This window comes from Gymnodraco acuticeps, unplaced genomic scaffold (assembly GCF_902827175.1).
Source record: "Gymnodraco acuticeps unplaced genomic scaffold, fGymAcu1.1, whole genome shotgun sequence".
NCBI classification, from domain to species: domain Eukaryota; kingdom Metazoa; phylum Chordata; class Actinopteri; order Perciformes; family Bathydraconidae; genus Gymnodraco; species Gymnodraco acuticeps.
In genome coordinates, this window is record NW_022991400.1 from 1,050,802 (window position 1) to 1,075,246 (window position 24,445).

Consider the following 24,445-nt stretch of genomic DNA (forward strand, 5'->3'; position numbering starts at 1 on the left):
TACCATTGTTTTTGCAGAAATGTCTCTGCTGTGGTTGCGCCACTCACCGATCTGCTAAAGGGTAACACTAAATATGTGTGGTCCTCTGAGTGTCAAAAAAGTTTTGAGAGCGTTAAGTCACTTATATCTAACGCTCCTGTGTTGGCAGCTCCACAGTGGGAGAAACCAGTAAAACTTGAAGTGGATGCAAGTTACGTCGGTGCAGGGGCGGTGCTGTTGCAGCCTGATAATTTGGGTGTGGATAAGCCAGTTTGTTTCTTTTCAAAAAGGCTTACCAAACATCAGCTGAACTATTCAGTGATTGAAAAGGAAACGCTAGCCTTGATTTTGGCGTTACAGCACTTGTGTGTGCTAGTGTGTATGTTGGCTCAGTACCGGTTGTGGTCTTTACGGATCACAACCCGTTAACCTTTCTCAGTTCTCTACAGCAGTGGTTCCCAAACGGTGTGCCGCGGCACACTGGTGTGCCGTGAGGCAAGTCTGGGTGTGCCGTGGGATTTTGTGACAACCATACGTTATTATTGCAATATACAACTTCACAAAAATAATTACTTTTTCATTTACTATATCAGTACTTTGTAGGTTTATATGTACGTAATCTGCGCGACTTGCGCGTCCACATCTCCACGTGCAGTGCTGCATAAACATGGCTGAGTCAGCGATAACTTTCGAGGGGTGGAGGTATGCCCATTATTTTGAGTTCGTCCGAAGAATAGACAGGAATGTGATGGTGAGGTGCAAACTGTGTCCAGGCCAGAAGCTGTTATCCACTGCTGTAAACACCACGTCAAACCTCAACAAACACCTGCAAAGAACACATGCTAAGATGAAGCTACCGCACACGCTATTTGTTGTTTGTTTATATCACGCAGTCTGTTCTTCTTCTCTGTCTTCCGGTTGTTGCCTGTTTTGAATGACAAATACACACTACCGCCGCCTGCTGGTAAGGAAAGTTATTGCCACTCAGGCATGCGCAGTTCGTACGTGCTCGGCAAGTGAAGTAACAGGGTGGAATAAACATGTGGCTGATCAATATGCTGAAGCCAAGAATGCTTTTGGGGCCTGGGTCCAGGCAGGTAGGCCCAGAGAGGGGCCTGTCCTGGATCTCAAAAAGCGTACAAATGCTAGATATAAATATGCAGTTCGTTATGTCAACAAACACACAGAAACATTGAGAGCGGACTCTATGGCTGAAAAGCTGCTTCATAATGATGTGACTGGCTTCTGGAAGGAGGTGAGAGCTCTGAACAGGGCCAGTACGTCATTACCGTGTACCATAGAGGGAGTATCTGGAGCCCATAACATAGCTGAGTTGTGGAGGCAACATTACTCTAATATACTTAATTGTGTTAAAAGTGACCCCTACAAAGTTGGTAATGTTGTGAAGAGTGACACAGTGGGAATCACAGCTAAAGAGGTTTATCGAGCAATTGCACAGCTAGCTGATAATAAAGCATGCGGCTCTGACCGAATCACTGCAGAGCACCTTAAACTGGCAAGCCCGAAGGTTGCAGTTCTTCTTGCCATTTGTTTTACCGGCCTCATGACTCATGGTATGTTGCCAGACTCCATGTTGACTGTTACTTTGGTCTCTGTCATTAAGGACAAAGCGGGCAAGGTAGGGAGCTTGGATAACTATAGACCAATTGCTCTAGCCAGTGTGTTATCCAAAGTCTTGGAAAGAATTTTGTTAGATAGACTATGTTCCTATTTATGTACCTCAGATAACCAGTTTGGCTTCAAGGCTAAGCATGGTACTGAGCTATGCATCTATGCTTTGAAGGAAATGGTAGAAACATATAGAAGACAGAATTCCACTGTTCTGATTGGTTTCATTGATGCCTCTAAGGCTTTTGATCGAGTTAACCACCATAAACTGTTTTTAAAATTGAGACAAAGGGGTGTGCCTAACAGTATAATTAGGATCCTGGCTTATTGGTATGCCAACCCGAGCATGCGGATCAAATGGGGGAATGCAGTCTCTGCGCCATTTGGTGTTGGTAATGGAGTCCGCCAGGGGGGGCTCCTCTCACCATGCCTTTTTAATATCTATATGAATGATCTATCAGATGATTTAAGTGTCTGTAAAACAGGGTGTGTGATTGGTAATGTGATTGTAAACCATCTTATGTATGCCGATGATCTGGCTATTGTTTCTCCTAGCAGTGCTGGTTTTCAACAGTTGCTAAATGTTTGTTCTGATTACGGAGTCAAATTTGACGTTAAATACAATGCTAAGAAGAGCGCTGTAATGATCTGCAGAGCACAAGGGGATAAGAACCTTTGTTTTCCAACATTCTACCTGTCAGGACAGGTGCTGTCTGTTTGCTGTAACACTAAGTATCTGGGACACATCATCACAGATGAAATGGCTGATGATTACATGTATAGACAGCGGCGTGTCTTATATATACAAGCCAACATGTTGGCTAGAACATTCTCTTGGTGTTCAGATAAGGTTAAGGTGAACCTCTTTAGAGCGTATTGCACTCCTCTCTATACTGCCCCCTTGTGGGTCAAGTATAAGAAGGCAAGCCTCAAGAAGCTCCAGGTTGCATATAATGACTGTTTGCGTATACTGCTTAGAAAACCAAGGTGGTGCAGTGCAAGTGAAATGTTCTGTAACGCACGAGTCAACACGTTCCATGCTCTTTTGAGAAATCGAATGTACAAATTCATCTGTCGATTGAATGTTTCTCATAACTCTGTCATTATGCTGCTTTCAAATCCGTGTTTCAGTGCTGTACGATACCAGTCACCTCTGTGGAAACATTGGTATAACTGCCTTTTTTAATTTATATTTGAGTGTTGTATGTTTTTGTAATAATGGACCAAGAGTCTCTTTAAATAAAAGATGATGATGATAACGAGTAAAGTAACGAGTTACTTTATGTAGATAGTAACGAAGTAGTTTAATATATCATTTTTTTTTTTTAAAGTAATATGTAATATATTAAAAAAAAATAGTAACGACCCCATCTCTGGAGTTGGCGTTCTCTACTCTGATTTACATGAAGAACAACAGGAGGTCACGGCTCTCTGTTGAACAGGACTTGCGAGTGGCCCTCTCCTCAGTGCCACCAAGGATTACAAAATTCTGTGCGCCTCGACAGGCACATGTATCTCACTAATTTGTAAGTCGGCAAACATATTTACAATAGCACATGTTTCAATGCTGATTGCTGAAATGTTACATTTATAATTTGTAGTTCAGGACCATGGACAATGCAGCTTGCTTGCATCGACAGTTCTCTGTGCTGAATTTCTGCTGAGTTTCCTTTGCCTCATTTTTAATGTTGTGACCTGTCTGGTTTAAATGAGTGTGTTGCTGCTTTGATGAAGCCTAATTTGATAAAGTTTCAAATTAATTTCTGAAATATTTCGTTAATAAATATATCATGATTAATTGTCTTTGTCACATTTTATTTGGCATTAGTAAATAATTATGCACATTTACAGATATTTTACATGATATGTATGGAGGACGGAACATGACTTAAGTATAAATAAATAATTGTATGAAGAAATACAGGAATAAATAAATAAATACGTAAATAAATAAATAAATACAGGAATAAATAAATACAGGAATAAATAAATGACGAAATAAATACAGAAATAAATAAATGTTGAAATGAATACACAAATAAATAAATAAAAGAATAAATGCATAAATAAATATGGAAATAAATACATCAATGTATAAATAAATAAATAAAAGTCGAAAATAAAACAGAACACACGTTATTATATATCTTTCATTTATTTCTACATTTACGCGACATACATTTATTTATTTATGTATTTATGTGTCCGTATGCTAATGAGGTGGGCGGTCCTAACCTCAGTCTGAAGCAGGATTGGTTACAGGAGTGTGTGATCATTTCTGGCAGAGGGCTCTACTACTAACGCCTGGATAACCGCGCTGATTCGAATGCAGGAGCTTTACTGTTTAGCCCTTATCTTTATACATCCATGGTTTATCCACAGTTGTAAGGTTTATTTATGGATATTGATTTAAGAGCCATTGGAGATCATTTACGATCATTAGCGGACCATTTAGAGAACGGAGAACCAAAAGACTATGTCCAGTTTCGTGTGGAACGATGTATAGAGGACTTGGCTCAGCTCGACATGATGTGACTTGCCACAAATCTATTGCTTCTGCCTGGCTCCAACAATTGGCGAATCCTGCTTCAGACTGAGGTTAGGACCGCCCACCTCATTAGCATACGGACACATAAATACATAAATAAATAAATGTATGTCGCGTAAATGTAGAAATAAATGAAAGATATATAATAACGTGTGTTCTGTTTTATTTTCGACTTTTATTTATTTATTTGTACATTGATGTATTTATTTCCATATTTATTTATGCATTTATTTATGCATTTATTCTTTTATTTATTTATTTGTGTATTCATTTCAACATTTATTTATTTCTGTATTTATTTCGTCATTTATTTATTCCTGTATTTATTTATTTATTTACGTATTTATTTATTTATTCCTGTATTTCTTCATACATTTATTTATTTATACTTAAGTCATGTTCCGTCCTCCATAGATATGAGTGATAACACGTGTTATAAGGGCTATTTTGCACAATAGGTGTGCCTTGAGATTTTTACTTGTCCTTTGGTAAGTAAAGTTTGGGAACCACTGCTCTACAGTGTCCTAACCAAAGGTTGATGCGCTGGGCCCTGATGCTCCAGTCCTATAATTTGGACATTCACCATATCAAGGGGAGGGACAATGTGGTGGCGGATGCATTGTCTCGGGCCCCCGGTGAGTAATGCCCTGTTAGTGTTAGTGTGGGTTTCCTTCCAGTGTCCTGTTGTTTTCTCTCTTTTAGTTGAAAAACTGATTGGTAGTTTTTTTTTCTCTCTCTAATTGTTGTGGGCACTATGTTCTTGGTAAAGTTAGACCCTCCAGAAAAACGCGGGCTAAAATCCTTGATTATGCGATTAAACATGCGGGGTTTGTATGTGATTTTATGCGGTAAAATTGCGGGAAGTTGCGAAATATGCTAAATATTTTTTCGGAAATATTGGGCTGTCTTATTTATTCTCTCTCTCACACAAGCTGCCACTAACGTTACACCCCTTTACTATTCAATTAAAACACATTCAATGTTTATTTATTGTAAAAGCAATTGGGCTATTTTAATCACACTCTCTCTCACACACACACACGCTTCTCCGCCTCATTCTGTTTTCATTTACTTGTTCGTTATCTGACCAGCTTCCATCTTGTAGGCTTCTCACCTCGTTTCTTGCAGCCCTCGAAAGGGTTTTGGAGGTTGATGCCTCGGTGAACGTGAGTTGTTTGGCTTTCTTGTCCGCAGCAGCAGAAAGCATTTTCGAATCTTTGAATGAATCAAAGTGGGTCGTCACCGTCGATGTTCTCTTATGCTCCAACACACAGTTGCACGCGGTGCAGAATAGTTTCCCCCCACTTTCGTGCAAGACATCGGGGTACTGCTTTGCCCGGTCTTTAGCAGAAATGTTCGTCGGTAAATTAGATGGATTAGATTTTTTCATCTTGGTGTTTTCTCTCTCCTGTGAGCTCCACACGTTCACTCTACGGTGTTGTTTACCTTCTGTGATGCGCGAGCTGATGACTTCGCGTCATGATCATCATCACTACTTCACGTCAAGACGAGTTAACTTTTTTTCCCTCAACTTTGTGTGGAAAAATCATAGGGAAAAATTGCGGGGATTATGCGCCCTTTTAATAAATATGCGCCCTTTTAAAAAATGTTTTGCTGATTATGCGGTAAATTATGCGATCGCATAATCACGTTTTTCTGGAGGGTCTATAAAGTGATTAATTTAGGTACCAGGGTTCCTTTGGCGACTCTGACTTTAGGTGCGATGGGGGTGGAGCTGAAGAGGCCAATCAGCATGACCGGGGACACCTGGCCGGAGCCAGGTGCTACTTAAGCCCAGCTGCCCGGAGTCACATGGCCTTCATGACTCTCTCCAAGCCCGCTGCAGGAAGTCTCTCACCGGGATCCTTTCCCCTCGCCCATCCTCTCATATTTCCGGTGTTGTGTCGCAATACAAGTGCCGTGGCTTTTGGAACCCTCTAACCTCTCCCTTTTTTCCTGTTGTGGCCTACGGGCCGGTCATAACAACTGGGGAGTAGTCCGGGATAATTAAAAAAACAATTAAACCGATTAATTGAATTGTATATTCTTTGTTTCTGTTACGAATGTGTGTTTGGATTTTGTATGCCTTTAAGAGAAAAGGAACAGGATGGCTTTTCAATTGACGTACAAGTTGAGACTAAGACGATCACTAGATGTACAGAAAGGTCTGTGCTATTTGCCATGTGTCTTCAATAAAGATATTTAGCAGTTTCTGTCCCCTGGTTCTGTTTGCTCCTGTCCTACAGTCAGGGGAATTATTCCAATGAAGTGGAATCCCGTCCCAGATGTTCCTCAGTGAACATCAAGTAATGCTGACTGTGCATTCTGTCGGCCAGCTCTGTGTTATGTCCATCATTCCTGCAAGTATTCTGACTCCAGTGTGTAAGGGATCAAACACATTCTTTAGAAAAATACTTTTATTTGCCATTAACAAATATGATCAAACCTCCATATAGCAAAACAACAAGATTTAGGAACAACACTGCTTATAAATGTATATTGTTGGCATTCATACATTTTGTCAGTAAAAGTAAAATAACATCAAGCAGAAATCATTTCCTGTGTCGAGGAGCAGGCCATCCAGTGGCTCGGTTAGTTATATTACTGACACATTTTAAAAGCTATAAATCATAGTTTGTTTTGATATATAAAGCTTAATAGAGAAATTATTTCATTTTCCAACTGGCCTGATGCACTAGGAGACTAAAAGTACCAGAAAGTGCATGTGCTGCTTCACTTTCGCTCTTTCAGCTTCTTTGGCTGCAAGATTAGCATGACGGCTAAGTGGAAACAATTAATAACACATTATCTATAACATGACGAATAAATGTAACTACTGACTCTCACCTGATGAGTCACCACAGATTGAAACCCAATTCATTGGGAGAACGCGCCATTTATTGCTTATTAAGACCTTTAAATTCACATGGATGAGATTGATCTAACTAGAATTGCATTTCAGTATCCAGCAGCAGGAGAGGTGCATGATCCACTGAGTGTTCAATACAAATGTCAATATGTATTTTCAACATGTGCATAGACAATTTCCTATGTAATGATCAGGCACAATAACTCTGCCTGAAGGTGCTCTTCTATGCTTATTGAGGCTATTTATCTAAATCAGGGGCGTGGCTCTGGGGCCAACTGTGGCCCGTGGTCTGTTTTTAATTGGCCCGCAGCAAATCCTAAAAGTATAATGCAATATGCACATGAAACTTGTGCTCGTGCTATATTGTACTTCTTAAATATATATGTTCAAATACACAGTATTCATGTGTTAATGAGCCCAATGTTCTAATAAATTCAGTCAATAAAGCAGAGAACATTTTCTAACAAATCTTAGTCTTAGTAAAAGCCCAATAACTTATTCTCGTAACGCACTTGAAATATACTTTTTGTAACAAAGTAAATGAAACCCTATGGAGAGCTGTGATGTAGACTGTTTTTTTCTTAAAGCTTTCTATCAAGAATAATGTCCCTACATTTGATTGATTTTGCTATCTTATAACTGACCTTATGAGGCAATATACCTCACCTCTAGTGAGGGGTCCAGCCCTTCATATATTTTTCTGTATGTGGCCCTCAGTGAAACATTTTAGGACACCCCTGATCTAAATCGATAAATAACATAGTTTGGGCCACTAGAAGGCAGCGCAACAAGCGGCAGCTTTAATACTGATATTCACTCATTTAGATCTCACTTCTTAATCATAGCAACATTCCTAATTTTGCTCATATCCTCTTACATATACCAGTATTAACAATAAACTTAATATAAAAAATGTAATATTGATATGGTAATACTACACATATAATGATATATTGTAAAAAATAATGCATCCCTTTAGTATAGTTTATGTTTCTTTCTTTCCGCATGCTTTTGTAACGCAATAGTAACAGACTCCTCCTTCGTACATTTGCAAATACGACAATAAAAAAAAAAAGAGTACAAGATGAATTTGACAGATAGAAGGGACACAGGGGGGGGGGGGGGGGGGGGGGTCACTAGGAGACGCAGCTGTCCCCCTGACCCTGGGCGTAGCGCTCCGAGATGCTCCTCCTCAGGTCGTCGATGTCCCCCCGCAGCCGAGCCACCTCCAGCAGCTTCACCCTCAGCTCCTCCTCCACCCTGCTGTCGCTCTCCTCCGCAGAGACACTCAGCGCTGAACAGACACAGACGGACGGGGTCATCACTATTGGTCAGCGGTGGAAAGTAACTAAGGACACTTTAGTCTAGTTTCCAGAACTGTGAACCCGGAAATGTTGAATACCCCAAAGTGTTATGTTAGAAATGTATAGTATGGATCCCCAGTAATGACAAACTGCTGAATGCACAATTAGCATAAGTTGAATGAATTAGCATTATAGCCGATGTAGACAATACTTTCAAAATGGCTTGGCCAATTTTGGAGTGGTTTGGGGGTTATTGAGGATGCTGAATCAATTGCTGAATTTTCAGGATCAAAAATCACAGTTTTGTGAGTGTGTGCATGCGTACACTTCATGCCCAGCAGCAGGGACAGGTTGGGCTCCTTCCCCTGTGCTCTCTGGGCCAGGATGCTGCAGAGGGCCTGCAGGTCCAGCAGACACAGGGACATCTCCTTCAGCAGCCAGCCCACCTCAGGCAGCTCCACCTCAGGCAGCTCCACCAGAAGCCCACTATCCCCCACCTGATGGGGAAGTTACCAAAAGAAAAGCAGTGGTGGAAAAAGTACTCAGATCCCCTATTTCAGAAAAAGTACTAATATCACATCCTGAAGATACTCCATTACAAGTAAAGTAAATACCTTAAATACCTGTGGGGGGGCTCTGGATGGGGGGGGCCGGGCTTTCCTCCTGTTCATGAGGAAGGCTTCTTTTCTTCTGAGTGGCCTGACAAAGCAGCACACAGGTAACACTGAGTTAATCATTTAGACCAGGGGTTTTCAAAGTGTGGGAAGGTGAGCCTCCCCTCAGAGAACATAAGAACAGCCGCGCCGCGCCGCGCCCCCCCCTCCCAATTATTATTGCTATTATTATTATTATTATTATTGTTGCTATAATGCAGGGGTATTATTATCCAGTGGAATGCCCTTACCTACTGGCCTAGTTAAATCAAAGTGGTTACTTTTTTTTGGCTGGGAAGTGTAGTTTTACACACCGTCTTATTCGACTTTCTCAGGACTTAAAACTGTTTTTTGGGGGCAGACCCCCTCAAAGAAAAAAAAATATTTACACACGTAAGGTCATCATCTTAATAGTTTGTTATGCTCATCGAGTCATCCGAGAGCAGAGCATCAAGTTGGCATGCCTATTACAGCTGAATGTGGCGATTACCATCTTGTTCAACAAAACGCCTCAAAAACGTATTAAGATCTAAAGCTTTAGTGCGTTTTGATTCAATGCTGAGTACAGCCACACTTGACAGTCTCTTCTCTGTCATTGTAGACCGCAAATACCTCATTCCTTCCGTCTACTTGGGTCCGAATGCTTCTCGTTTTGCGCCGTCCCGTTAAATTGAAATCGCCGCCAGTGGCGGTTCTAGACCAATTTGACTGGGGGGGCCACTGGGGGGCCAGTTATTTTCTGAGTGGGGCACAATAAATGCAGGACGAAAAAGAGAACTAGACAGTATGAAGTAATTGCGCATAAGAAAACAATGCAATACAGTTATTGGTATTTGTTTCAGTACACTTATTTATTTCAGATAGATCTTATAGTTATTACTGTTAGCTTCAGCTTAAGTTATAGTGCAATGTTTGCACTAACACCATATTTATATAAAGATAAAGGCAATGAACAGTTACATCTCTACTTTACATAAGGGTGTCTGCACAATCTCACATTACAGCAACAAAATCCTGCGGTTTTTGGCAAACCGAGTACCAGAAAATATACATAAAAAAAAAAAAACTTTTCATTGTTAGGGGGGGCCACAGGTCAGTGTTAGGGGGCACTGCACCCCCCCTGGCCCCCCCTAGAACCGCCCCTGAGATTCGCCGCCAATCACATTTCCTCGCTCGAGCCAGGGAGGGGTTACAAGGCTCGCGTCTTATGCTGCATTCACTTGCACTCGGACATTAGGGGTTTTCTCTCATAAATGCCCGATGAGCCACAACTTTTATTTCAAAACAAAGCTGCCAACTGGGGTGGCAGTTGCCAAATCTGTATCAGTCTGTATCAGATCCGTTGCAGCCCCTTTTTTAGAGATTTGGGTATAGAGGAAAAGAGAGAGGGTTGTGTTTTCTGACACTTGGTGAGTTCCCTGACACACCTGGGACACATATTCATGTATAAAAGACGTACAAAAGTGCATTTTGCATGATAGATCCGCTTTAAAACATAGTTGGAAACATGCTAAATAGACTGTTTTTATGCGACCCCCCTTATGTAAAGCACTTTACATAAGTCAGCATTTAGCCATACACACACTCATAGAGAGGAAGAGGCCGCCATACAGGATGCAAATAAACTAACATTCACACACACATTTGGTATCATGCACACTGGGTGTGTGGATTTGTGTTAGCCTACCGTTAGCTGAGAGGTCAGTCTCTCAATCCGTTCCTTCTGTTGCTCGATCAGCTGGTGGGGAGCAGAGACCACAAGGTCAGTATTTTGACTTTAGTTGTGTTCATGTGAATGGATGGATGTGTGTGTTACAGAGTAGTCCAAAAGAAATGTGACTAGTCTACCCCAACACTGCTGGTGTGTGTGTGTGTGTGTGTGTGTGTGTGTGTGTGTGTGTGTGTGTGTGTGTGTGTGTGTGTGTGTGTGTGTGTGACCCTACCCTGCTGCTGTGGTCCTTCTGCTCCAGCAGGTCAGTGTTCTCCACCTCCAGCCGCTTCAGGTCCTGCATGGGCAGCCTCACCCCGTCAGCCAGGCAGAGCTGAACCTTCTGCTGCAGGCTGAGAGAGAGAGAGAGAGAGAGAGAGAGAGAGAGAGAGAGAGAGAGAGAGAGAGAGAGAGAGAGAGAGAGAGAGAGAGAGAGAGAGAGAAATGTTATCATCCCAATCCATTTAATGAGGGTATTTATTACAGGTGTAATTAAGATAAAATAAGATTAGATGGACCTTTATTAATCCCTGTGGGGAAATTCAGTTGTTCAAACAGCAACAGGGTAAGGGTGAAAAAACAGGATAGCACAGATTCACACAGATTAATAAAATCGAAGATACAAAATACAAATAATAATAATAATAATAATAATAATAATAATGACAAACCATGAAATAAGAAATGAATACAACATTTTTTAATTAGCATATATACATATTGGGTCTTATAAACTATGAATGAAAATGGACATATATACAAAATGGGTCATATACACATATTATATATATTAACATGGGTGGGTGGAAACAGTGTGAATTTATGTCTAGTGATTGTTCACATTGTTGACCCCTTGTTGTGCAGCCTGATGGCTACAGGCACAAAGGACTGTCCGAGGCGCTTGGTGCGTTGTCGTGGAGGGATGAGTCTGTGGCTGAACGTACTCCTCATCTTCACTAGCTCTGCGTGGAGTGGGTGGGAGGGGTTCTCTAGGATGCTGTCGAGCTTCCTCCTCGTCCTCCCCTCTGCCACCTCCTCCAGATTGTCCAGTTGTACTCCAACTACAGAGCTAGCCTTCCTCACGAGCTTGTTCAGCCTGCCAGTGTCCCTAGTGTTTGTGTTTCCACCCCAGCACACCACGGCAAAGAAGAGCACACTGGCCACCACAGACTGGTAGAACAGCAGCAGCAGCCTCGTGCACACATTGAATGACCTGAGCCTCCTCAGGAAGAACAGCTTACTCTGTCCCTTCCTGAAGAGAGCATCGGTGTTGTCTGACCAGTCCAGTTTATTGTTCAGGTGCACTCCCAGGAACTTGTAGCTGTTCACCACCTCCACATCCTTCCCCCTGATGGTGATGGGGGTCAGAGGCCTCTCCCTGCTCCGCCTGAAGTGAGCTGTGCGGCTTCTCCAGCTGTGTGTAGGCTCTGTGGAGCATGTAGACACCAGGGGTGTCAAAGCGACTTACATACATTCAGTACTGTGGACAATCCCCCCAGGAGCAATTTGGGGTGAAGTGTCTCAGGGACACAACGACATGCTGACTGCAGTGGGGTTTGAACCTGTGCTCCTCTGATCCGAACAGCAACGCACTACCCACTGCACCACAGCCTCCCTTAATTAATTTGGATTCCCGCTGTATGAAGAAATTAAAGGACGGCGCAAGTGGAAACAATTCACAAAGGGATTAAACTGTTTAAAACACATGCTTAAAGTAAGCCGGATTTTGCCGATGTGTTTATGTGGATTCAAAAGTTGTAAATAATCTACAAAATGGAGGAGACCGATCTGATCGGAGCAACTGTGACAAATAATCCAACTGAAACCGGCATGGACAATGACTATGTTTTAAAAATGTGCTTATCCAGACAAGCCTGGTTTGGACACTTCACGGGCAGAAGAAACATTTCTATGAAAGAAAGAATTGGGAACTACTGCTCTACACCAATGTTTTCCTGCTAGGCAAACTGTAGAGGGTCCATGGAGTCACACACGAGGGGTTTGAGGTGCTGCAGGATCAGTCTCTCAAAGATCTTCATGACGTGTAAAGTCAGAGCTACAGGCCTGTAGTCTCCTGGAGTGCTGGGGCGTGTCTTTTTGGGCACCGGGACAATGCATGGTGCCAGGGTTTTGGAACCCCTACTGTCCTGTTGAGCTGGAGATGGGAAGATCAAACCTGTTGAAGAACAGGTTTAGCTCATTCGCACCTTCAGGGGTCCCTTGCACAGCCGTGCTTGATTGTTTGTACCCTGTGATCTTCCTCACCCCTTCCCACACCTCTCGAGAGTTATTGACCTCCAGACGACCCTCCAACTGGTCTTTGTATTTCCCCTTGACTGCTCGTAGCTCTTTTTTCAGCTCCTTCCGCACAGTTTTAGCCCCCACAGTGTCTCGAGCCATGAAAGCCCTCTTTTTCCTGTTCAAGAGGGTTTTAATGTGCCCATTGATCCAGGGCTTGTTGTTTGGGAAGCATCGTACCTTTTTGGTAGATACAATAGGCGCGTTCACACCGGAGTACTTTTCCCCGTACTTTTCCCCGTACTTTTCCCGTTTAGTTCCGTTAGTACCCCTTATTTTGCGTTCACACCAAAAAGAGTACTTAGTGCCGGGAACTTTTACCCCCATTTTTAGTTGATAGGTGGTACTATCCTGGGGAGAAAAAAGTACCAATTTCTATTGGCTGGGTGAATTGCAAACCACGCCCCGTAAAACTCTGAAAAGTTTAGTAAAGCCGCCATTGTATTTGCTGGCATTAGCATTATTAGCATTAGCCCCGCCCACCAACGGAGAGAGAATAACTTATGGCAACACAAAAGAAAACATGGGAGCGTGGAGTGATGAGGAGGTGTCGGCATTCAGGCGATTTACTCGGCCTGCCAGTAAACCCAAAGCAGAAGAAGAAGTGACGTCAGCGGCTTCATTTGCGTAATCTTCCTTCAGGGAACATATTCCGGTGTGAACGCGATCTGTACTTAGTTCCATGGGGGTACCAAGTGTCGGCACTAAGTACGGCAAAGTACTTGGTGTACTTGGTGCTATTGCTCTCCTCACAGAAACTGAGGAGAAAGTCCATTTATGTCCTCACCGTCAACCCTCTGAAACATGTCCCTGTCTGTTGACCTGTAGCACTCCCTCAACTTCATCTGACCACTGCTGTACAGTCCTGGTGGTAGCTGGCTGTCTCCTGACAAGAGGCTTATATTTGGGAACAAGCCTGCCCTAATTCAGAGTGATGATGTTCATCCAACCATGCAAACTGAAGCGATGTGGTTCTCTGACAGAAATCTGAATCAGAATTATTTTATTAGTCCCACAGCAGAGATGTACTGTGTTACAGCAAAAAGAGGCAGCGCAGGTAAAAAAAGGCAAGCTATGATACAGAAAAACACTGCCTTATTAAATATAGAGAAGAAAAGCACACATATGTGACCTGCTCTATCGAAATCAGTCGCATTGACCCGAAGACACATTTTGAGTTGTATACACTGTTGGAAAGAGGATATTCCTAGCTCTCTAATGATATCAGGATTGTTTTTGTACTCCAAATATTAAGCGAAATATGTCACATTATATAATGACTGTCACCGAGTCATCATTTTGAGAAAAAGGCCTTTAAAGTTTCCTCTTCTCTGGAATCCATCGATCTGATTGATTATTAGCGGAGCAAATGATCAAAATACTACGGAGGGAAGATATTTTCGTTTGGAGGGGAAGCTCGCGAGTGTGTGTGTATACGTGCATGTGTGTTTGTGTAATTTTGCATTGTGTGTATTGTGTTTGTTTCCCGGGGAAAACCCTCACGAGAAACACCGGCTGTAGTTATGCCTGCTGTGACGTAAAGTTACTCCGTTCTCCGCTTGTAATTATGCCGAAGCTTCAAAGCTGTATTTATCATCTGAATTTGCCGAAACAAGTTTCATATTCTGAAAGCCAAGACTTTGTTTGTTTAAAATCAAACAAAACACCCGAACCCCGAAAAAATAGTTTTTTACGCAAATCCACGTTTATTTTGAAATGAGCCGTTGCGACTTCCGACTGATTTCGATAGAGCGGGTCACATTTGTACACATCCATGGCACAATGTATGTTTTCACATAAAGGTGATTTTTGCACAGTATTGCAAGAAAACAATTGATTCTCAAATTTGTGAGAATTATTTTGTAATTTGTGTACGACTTTATAATCTGATAGAATTTCAGTTTTGTTTTTCAGAATATTTTAATACTTTGTACTTCTAATTCACTACAATTCAGAGTTAATTGTCTACTTTTCCTCGCCTACGTTTATTTAATACCTTCAGTTACTTCACAGATGTGGATGAATGATGTGAAATCTAATCAAGTGTTGAATCAGACTTTAGTTCCACCTGGAGTAAATCCACCAGCTACCCTGCAGTCTACAAAGTCATTCAAACTAGCTGCACCTTTACCAACTTTGAGAACACTTCATGATCAATCATTATAAAACATATCATATATATTATTCTGAAATGGACCAATCTGCACAATGAATACTTTTACTGTCGCTACTTTCACTATATTTTGATGATCATACTTTTCTGCTTTTACTTGAGGAACATTTTGAATGCAGGACTTTTACTGTAACAGAGTATTCCTACACTGGTACTTCTACTTTTCTAGTACATCATGCGAGTACTCCTCCCACCTGTGCAGTCAGAGTGTGTACCTTTGCACCGATGCGATCAGCTCCTTCTCCCTCATGGCCTGCATCTCCATCCTGAAGTCCTTCTCCTTCATCAGAGCGTACCCTTCCTCCAGGCTCTGCTGTAACCGGGAGGCAGTTCTCTCCAGATGTTTGGCCTTCTGCTGGACCTCCTCCTGCTATACACACACACACACACACACACACACACACCACACACACACACACACACACACACAACACAACACACTACACACACACACACACACACACACACACACACCCACACACCACATCACACACACACACACACATCACACACACACACACACAAACATCACACACACACACACACACACACACACCACATCACACACACACACACACACACACACACACACACACACACACACACACACACACACACACCCACACACAACACACAACACACACACACTACACACACACACACACACACACACACACACACACACACACACACACACACCCACACACACACACACACACACACAACAAAGTAATGCCTTACTGTACTAAATGACTCTGCTGTACTGTAAGTAGTGACGAGTCACATTTATTTTGGACTAGTCTGTAACCTCACCTGAGATGCACCATAAAGCAAATGACAAATAACAATATAAAGTTAAACCTCATTTATGCCAGATCAGCACAAACCTCTGTTGGCTGGTTTTGATACAATTTTGAAGATTTAGGGGACTCTGGATCATCTTGATTGAAGAGATTGCTAATCTATTTGAAAATAATTTGTCTACAGTGGAGATACTCATTTTATTTTTGTGCTCTCTATATCCAATGGTCGCAACACTACTCATGGTAGTCAAAATCCGCCCACAGAGAGTACATATATGCTCACTTTCTGGTTAAAACTGGCCATTTCTTATCTGAAAAAGTCTGAAATGGACTCGCCATGCTCAATAACCCCAAAAACCAATCTGAAATTGTGCAAATCAACCAAGCCATTTGTCAACTATTGTCCAAAATTGCTATAATGCTAATTAACGCAACTTATGCCCAACCTATGCAAGTTAGCATTCGGCAGTTGCTATGTGCTGGGGACCCTTACTATACTTTTCTGACATAAAACTTTGGGGTACTCAACATTTCAGGGTTCACTATAATAATAATAATAATAATAATTTTAATTATACAGCACTTTTCAAAACAACTTCACAAAGTGCCAAACCCACCTAATGAAATATACAGCATTGCAACAATAGCAGCAGTAATACAAAACACATTTTGTGTGTGTGTGTGTGTGTGTGTGTGTGTGTGTGTGTGGTGTGTGTGTGTGTGTGTGTGTGTGTGTGTGTGTGTGTGTGTGTGTGTGTGTGTGTGTGTACCTGCTGGCTCTGGGTCTGCACCTCGTCCAGCGTCGGCAGGTCAGAGAGGTATTTCTCCAGAGTTTCGATGCGTTGCTGTTTCTCTCGGATCTGTTCGCTCTCTCGCTGACATTTCTTTTTTAGACTGCTGATGTAGCGATCCCTCGTCTTTATCTGAGAACAACAACACCCAGTATTACTAATACCCTGATTTCATATTATGTTGAATTGAACTACATTCATTTAACACATTTTTAGATACTGGCGAAAATAAAATAAATGGATACATAAATTAAGAGTAGAGATTAAGATGGACTTTTATGAATCCCTCGTGGGGAAATAGTTTCTCTGCATTTGACCCATCCTAGTGTTAGGAGCAGTGTGCTGCCATTTTGAACGGCGCCCGGGGAGCAGTGTGGGGAACGGTGCCTTGCTCAGGGACACCTCGGTAGCACTTGGTCTTGAACTGGTGACCTTCCAGTTGACAAGCCAACTCCCTATCGACTTCGCCACCACCGCCCCCAGAGTAATGAAATAGAAATGAAGTACATCAGCAATGGAAAAGGAAAAGTGTGCGATTGTTGGTTAACTTTGAAATAAATGACAGTCTATTGGCTTTTATGTGTGTCCAGAAACATTCCCAAGGAGTATCCTTGTCATTTTCATTGCCTTTCAATCTAGTGATCATAGCCTCGTAGGATGCTTTCTCAACCATGGCACTGACCCATTCCTTCATATCCGGAGGGTTGTCTATTTCCAATGTATCAAGATCATTCTTGAAGCTGTTATCAAACCAACCATAATAACAGAAAATGCACTTTTTGAAATATGTGGTATTTGAGATCTGTCCCCTAATCAGTGGCGACTCGTCAGTAGGGGCAGGTGGCACAGCCCCACCTACTGTCAGCAGAAATTAATTAATTATATATAATAAATATGTATGAAATAAATGTTAAAATGGATTTTAAGACCATGTTTAGTGGTCTCTACATTGCTGCTTCAGACTGCGTTCTTCTGATTAGTGTCTACAGATAGGCACTACAATATGCACACTGTAAAAATGAATGTGTACTGTGAAAACCACGCTATTCTTTTCAAGTGAGCCTTCAGCTTTGGTGAGTGAAAGTATATTTGATGTCATATTTGTTGTTATTTGTCTATTTTTTGACTACAGGCTATTACTCTGCTGGATCGTTGATATTGTAACCATGGTGAAAGGTGTCGGTGTTTTCCTTATATATACAGTTTATTAGTTTTCATGCTGAAGCATTACAGTTGTTGGTATTGTTAAGTATTGCTTTGTGATAGCGCCCTTTACTCCATGTAAAATGTCACAGGTTTGTCCGGTGCCTTGCTCAAGGGCACCACGGCAGGGCCCAGGAGGTGAACTGGGACCTCTCCACACTCCATATTTAGGTCTGGTCGGGGACTTGAACCGGCGACCCTACAGCTCACAGTCCAAGCCCCTACAGACTGAGCCACTGCCTTCTTTTTTTTTTGGGTGTGATAATATCAGTGTATTATCTTATAAGGTGCAGCTTCCCTTTTGCTTCCTTTACATATTTTCCACAGTCTGCCAAAACGTTCAGCCATTTCCCTTGATCAACGTCCATTTTCCGGTCTCTCTGCCATACCAGTTTGACATTGGACAATTCCCCACTTACAAAGTCGACGGTCAATTTATAAATGTGTAAAGCAGTGGCATTCCTTCATAAAGCCAGATATGTGACTCTCTGTATAGCAGGGGTGCCCACACTTTTTTTGGCTGGTGAGCTACTTTTGAAATGACCAGCTCACCGAGGTCTACCAACCAAAAATAAAATCCCAAATTGCAAGGGTTGCTGAATAACACGTTTTATTTATACATGGGATAACTACAATAGGGCTGCAACAAACGACTCATTTGATAATCGATTAATCTATCGATTAATGAAACGACTAATCGACTATTCGGACTATTACTGTATGCCTTGCACAATTTCTCAAACGCTCTTGTTTAGCCATCAACTTTTAGATTTAGCTTGAGGTTGTTTTAGGCATGTGGAAACAAACAATGAAGACAATAAAGATGAATACTTGATTCAAAAATACATATATTATTAAATTAAATTGTAAACAAATTGTGAACAAAATTAACATTGCTTTTTATTTAAATAAAATAAATAATATTTCACATCAAAAGAAACAACAATGTTTTAACAAATCGTATTAAATAATCTGATGACAGAACTGTGAACAGAATAGCTGAAACTTTAACAAACTAAATAACTCAGTTTCCTCTAATCATTAACCCATGTTTGTATCATTGAGTTAACTCCGTGTGTTGCTGCTAGCATACATAACACCTGACGTGGAAACGTTACTCGTGGATGGGGCTACAGAGCTGCTAGAAAGACGGTCGAACCCGGTGCATTCCTCCGTCTGAATGTGGAGCACTTTTGATAAATGTTTAGACACATTGCTCGTGTTACCGCCCTCACATGCTAAACTCTCTTGGCAAGGAGCATTGTCCACCTCAAGACGGGTAACATATAACCACACCTTGGAGCGCTTCTCTCCGCCATCCCAGCCGTGTGTTGCTGCTTGTAGCAGCTACGTGTGTGTAAACTGCCCCTCCCCCTCGCACACAGACGGGAGAGAGAGATCTCGTCTGGATTGGAAAGATCAAAAATACACCATAGACGCATTTGTTTGTCTTTTTGCATGTTAGAAACTAGTTGGCGACACTAACGGCCCGTCTACACTACAGGCATCGAAAAATGCTTTCAACGCTTCGCCCATTCACTTGAATGGGGTGACGTAGTTGATTTTGAATCTTCGCCGAACTGCATTGTGGGGAGCGGAGCGTGGCTTTGCAAGCATCGCGAGCATCAAAAGTTGAGCAATGTTCAACTTTTGAGGCTCGATGCTTGGCATCAGCCAATCAAATCCCGTTTATGCAAATCCCGCCAGTACAAGCGCTAGCCAATCAAACCGCGTGCAAGCTGGGAGAGCCAGACCGCAGTTCATTTCCTCATATTCCAAATGAGAAATCACCCGGTTCTTTACGACCAGAACTATTACCGGGATACAAACCGGAGGAACCAGGCATGGAGGGAGGTGGCAGAGACAGTGGGGGAAACTGGTAGGTTTTCGCCTGTTTGGGGATTTTATATCCAGTTTACTTCGTTTTAACATTGCTATTGCTTTGTATGTCGGGGGCGGGAGATTCATGTGATTGGTTGTTGGTCGCCTTGGGCGCGAGAAATCGCCAAGCCTCAGACACGCCCAGCTTCAAGATTTGTTGATGCCTGTAGTGTAGACGGGGCGTAAGACAATGTTTGTGTAGCAATAATACATGACCTTTCTCTTTCTCAACTCGCTACTCGGAGGGAAGTCGCTGTCATATGCCTTGTGAACACTCCGATAATGCCTCTCCACGTTACCTTTCTTTGGCAGAGCGACGCTTGCTTTACAAATAAGGCAAATAACCTTTGAATGTGACATCACAAAAAAATATTCTCCCTCCCATTCTGGGTGGAAGTGGTTTGTCTTTAGCTTCTTGCTCGGTCCCGCACTCATTTTGTTGTTTGTCTTTTGTTTGTCTCTTTAACTTATTTTGAGTTTTCCCGGCACTTGACTGATTTTGTATCGCTTTGCATTCTGGGTTAACAGATTGGAAAGCGATAGGTAGCTTTTTCTGTCAATCAAGTAAACTCCTGAATTAAGTGGCAGGGAGGCCAAGGGAGGAGGGATCAAAACCTGTTTTGTCTATTTTAACGGAGCAGCATTGCCCCCGCGGTCGACGTACTGGGCACCTCTGCTGTAGACCAATTGAACTGAGTTGTTACACAGTTCCTAATTCATAAATATTTCCCAAAATATAGTTTTTGTTCTGGAATGGTTGAATATGATCCTTCACATACCTTTTCCTCCAGTTTCCTGATGTCCTCTGTATATTTGTGGTTGACCTGCTTGAAGAACTCGCTCAGATGGAGAACCTCCAGCTCAGCCACCGCCAGCTTCCTCCCCAGCTCCTCATCGCAGTACAGCCTATCAGAGGGCTGTTTGCATGTTCTCAACGCTGATTCCTATTGGACAACAAAACTGGTGCTGTGACTGAATATTTGGATGTTTAATATCCCAATAGGAATGCTCATTGATCACAGAGAGGTGTTACCTTTTGGAAGGGGGGGTCATCCAGCCACACCCTCTGGCTGTGCAGCACCTGCTCTGCTCTCAGCTCGTTCTCTCTGATCCGGGCATGGAGCTGCAGGATCTGCTGCTTCTGTCTGAAACACAGAATAAAACAAACATTGTCATAAAATGTCTATTTAAGCTGAGACCAGACAGCAGACTATCCTTAAGCAAAGGAACGGTGAAAATGGCAAAATACTTTACGCACCATTCGGCCATCCACGGAAACAACCGATCACAACAGAAAACACGAGGATCATGTCAAAATAGTAAAAAAACGACTAAAGATTTAAAAGGTTTATTTTGTATACAACTTCAGGCAGTAAGTCTAAATGACGTACTGGTCACAGAGAGGTGTTACCTTTTGGAAGGGGGGGTCATCCAGCCACACCCTCCGCTCCCTCAACAAAAAGGACTTTTACATTGTTGTTGGATTTCTAAACATTGCAGCAAATAAGACCAGTGGCATTAATGAAATGTACGCGTTTTGTTCAGCAGCAGGGTTTCCCACACAGACTATACTTGGGCGGGCCGCCCAGGTATATTAACGGCCGCCCAAATATACTTGGGCGGCCATTAATTACGTTACATAACATTTAGGTTTTTTAAAATTATTTTTTTATTATTGTTATTATTTATTTTTTCGTCCGTGACCACGACGCCATCTGCGATCGATTAACTTGTGGACAATGATACCTCGCTCTACGCCTCCTGTACCCAGTCCCGGACTGGCCATCGGGAGGACCGGTGGGTTTCCCGATGGCCTGGCCTGTTAAGTGGCCTGCCTCACACAGGGTGACTGGCTGTCTACATGATGTGGTCTGCCTCACACAGGGTGACTGGCTGTCTACATGATGTGGTCTGCCTCACACAGGGTGACTGGCTGTCTACATGATGTGGTCTGCCTCACAGGGTGACTGGCTGTGTACATGATGTGGTCTGCCTCACACAGGGTGACTGGCTGTGTACATGATGTGGTCTGCCTCACAGGGTGACTGGCTGTGTACATGATGTGGTCTGCCTCACACAGGGTGACTGGCTGTGTACATGATGTGGTCTGCCTCACACAGGGTGACTGGCTGTCTACATGATGTGGTCTGCCTCACAGGGTGACTGGCTGTCTACATGATGTGGTCTGCCTCACACAGGGTGACTGGCTGTCTACATGATGTGGTCTGCCTCACACAGGGGGACTGGCTGTCTACATGATGTGACCTGCCTCACACAGGGGGACTGGCTGTGTACATGATGTGGTCTGCCTCACACAGGGTGACTGGCTGTCTACATGATGTGGTCTGCCTCACAGGGTGACTGGCTGTCTACATGATGTGGTCTGCCTCACACAGGGTGACTGGCTGTCTACATGATGTGGTCTGCCTCACACAGGGTGACTGGCTGTCTACATGATGTGGTCTGCCTCACACAGGGTGACTGGCTGTCTTACATGATGTGGTCTGCCTCACAGAGGGTGACTGGCTGTCTACATGATGTGGTCTGCCTCACACAGGGGGAACTGGCTGTCTACATGATGTGGTCTGCCTCACACAGGGTGACTGGCTGTCTACATGATGTGTCTGCCTCACACAGGGTGACTGGCTGTCTACATGATGTGGTCTGCCTCACACAGGGTGACTGGCTGTCTACATGATGTGGGTCTGGCCTCACACAGGGTGACTGGCTGTCTACATGATGTGGTCTGCCTCACAGAGGGTGACTGGCTGTCTACATGATGTGGTCTGCCTCACACAGGGTGACTGGCTGTCTACATGATGTGGTCTGCCTCACAGAGGGTGACTGGCTGTCTACATGATGTGGGTCTGCCTCACACAGGGTGACTGGCTGTCTACATGATGTGGTCTGCCTCACACAGGGGGACTGGCTGTCTACATGATGTGGTCTGCCTCACACAGGGGGACTGGCTGTCTACATGATGGGGTCTGCCTCACACAGGGTGACTGGCTGTCTACATGATGTGGTCTGCCTCACAGAGGGTGACTGGCTGTCTACATGATGTGGTCTGCCTCACACAGGGTGACTGGCTGTCCACATGATGTGGTCTGCCTCACACAGGGTGGACTCTGTCTACATGATGTGACCTGCCTCACACAGGGTGACTGGCTGTCTACATGATGTGACCTGCCTCACACAGGGTGACTGGCTGTCTACATGATGTGGTCTGCCTCACAGGGTGACTGGCTGTCTATATGATGTGGTCTGCCTCACACAGGGTGACTGGCTGTCTACATGATGTGACCTGCCTCACAGGGTGACTGGCTGTCTACATGATGTGGTCTGCCTCACACAGGGTGACTGGCTGTCTACATGATGTGGTCTGCCTCACACAGGGGGACTGGCTGTCTACATGATGTGGTCTGCCTCACACAGGGTGACTGGCTGTCTACATGATGTGGTCTGCCTCACACAGGGTGACTGGCTGTCTACATGATGTGGTCTGCCTCACACAGGGTGACTGGCTGTCTACATGATGTGGGTCTGCCTCACACAGGGTGACTGGCTGTCTACATGATGTGGTCTGCCTCACACAGGGTGACTGGCTGTCTACATGATGTGGTCTGCCTCACACAGGGTGACTGGCTGTCTACATGATGTGGTCTGCCTCACACAGGGTGACTGGCTGTCTACATGATGTGGTCTGCCTCAACAGGGTGACTGGCTGTCTACATGATGTGGGTCTGCCTCACACAGGGTGACTGGCTGTCTACATGATGTGACCTGCCTCACACAGGGTGACTGGCTGTCTACATGATGTGGTCTGCCTCACACAGGGTGACTGGCTGTCTACATGATGTGGTCTGCCTCACACAGGGTGACTGGCTGTCTACATGATGTGGTCTGCCTCACACAGGGTGACTGGCTGTCTACATGATGTGGTCTGCCTCACACAGGATGACTGGCTGTCTACATGATGTGGTCTGCCTCACACAGGGGATGGCTGGTCTACATGATGTGGTCTGCCTCACACAGGGTGACTGGCTGTCTACATGATGTGGTCTGCCTCACACAGGGTGACTGGCTGTCTACATGATGTGGTCTGCCTCACACAGGTGGATGGCTGTCTACATGATGTGGTCTGCCTCACACAGGGTGACTGGCTTCACATGATGTGGTCTGCCTCACACAGGGTGACTGGCTGTCACATGATGGGTCTGCCTCACACAGGGTGACTGGCTGTCTACATGATGTGGTCTGCCTCACACAGGGGACTGGCTGTCTACATGATGTGGTCTGCCTCACACAGGGTGACTGGCTGTCCACATGATGTGGTCTGCCTCACACAGGGTGACTGGCTGTCTACATGATGTGTGACCTGCCTCACACAGGGTGACTGGCTGTCTACATGATGTGGTCTGCCTCACACAGGGGGACTGGCTGTCTACATGATGTGGTCTGCCTCACACAGGGGGACTGGCTGTCTACATGATGTGGTCTGCCTCACACAGGGGGACTGGCTGTCTACATGATGTGGTCTGCCTCACACAGGGTGACTGGCTGTCACTGTAATGATGGGTCGGCCTCACACAGGGTGACTGGCTGT

The 24,445-nt window shown here is 43.8% G+C and overlaps 1 protein-coding gene across 1 annotated transcript in view; it reads right to left on the minus strand.

The window, feature by feature from the left end:
- Positions 1 to 6,555: 6,555 nt before the first annotated feature.
- Positions 6,556 to 24,445, minus strand: part of cep85l (centrosomal protein 85, like) — a 23,406-nt gene continuing 5,516 nt past the window's right edge. Inside the window, 10 exon segments of the mRNA XM_034195701.1 lie at positions 6,556 to 8,319; positions 8,655 to 8,826; positions 8,944 to 9,028; positions 10,594 to 10,607; positions 10,670 to 10,720; positions 10,926 to 11,043; positions 15,377 to 15,531; positions 16,735 to 16,887; positions 20,619 to 20,783; positions 20,873 to 20,984. Coding sequence (XP_034051592.1) covers positions 8,162 to 8,319; positions 8,655 to 8,826; positions 8,944 to 9,028; positions 10,594 to 10,607; positions 10,670 to 10,720; positions 10,926 to 11,043; positions 15,377 to 15,531; positions 16,735 to 16,887; positions 20,619 to 20,783; positions 20,873 to 20,984 — 1,183 coding nt within the window. The 3' untranslated portion in view covers positions 6,556 to 8,161.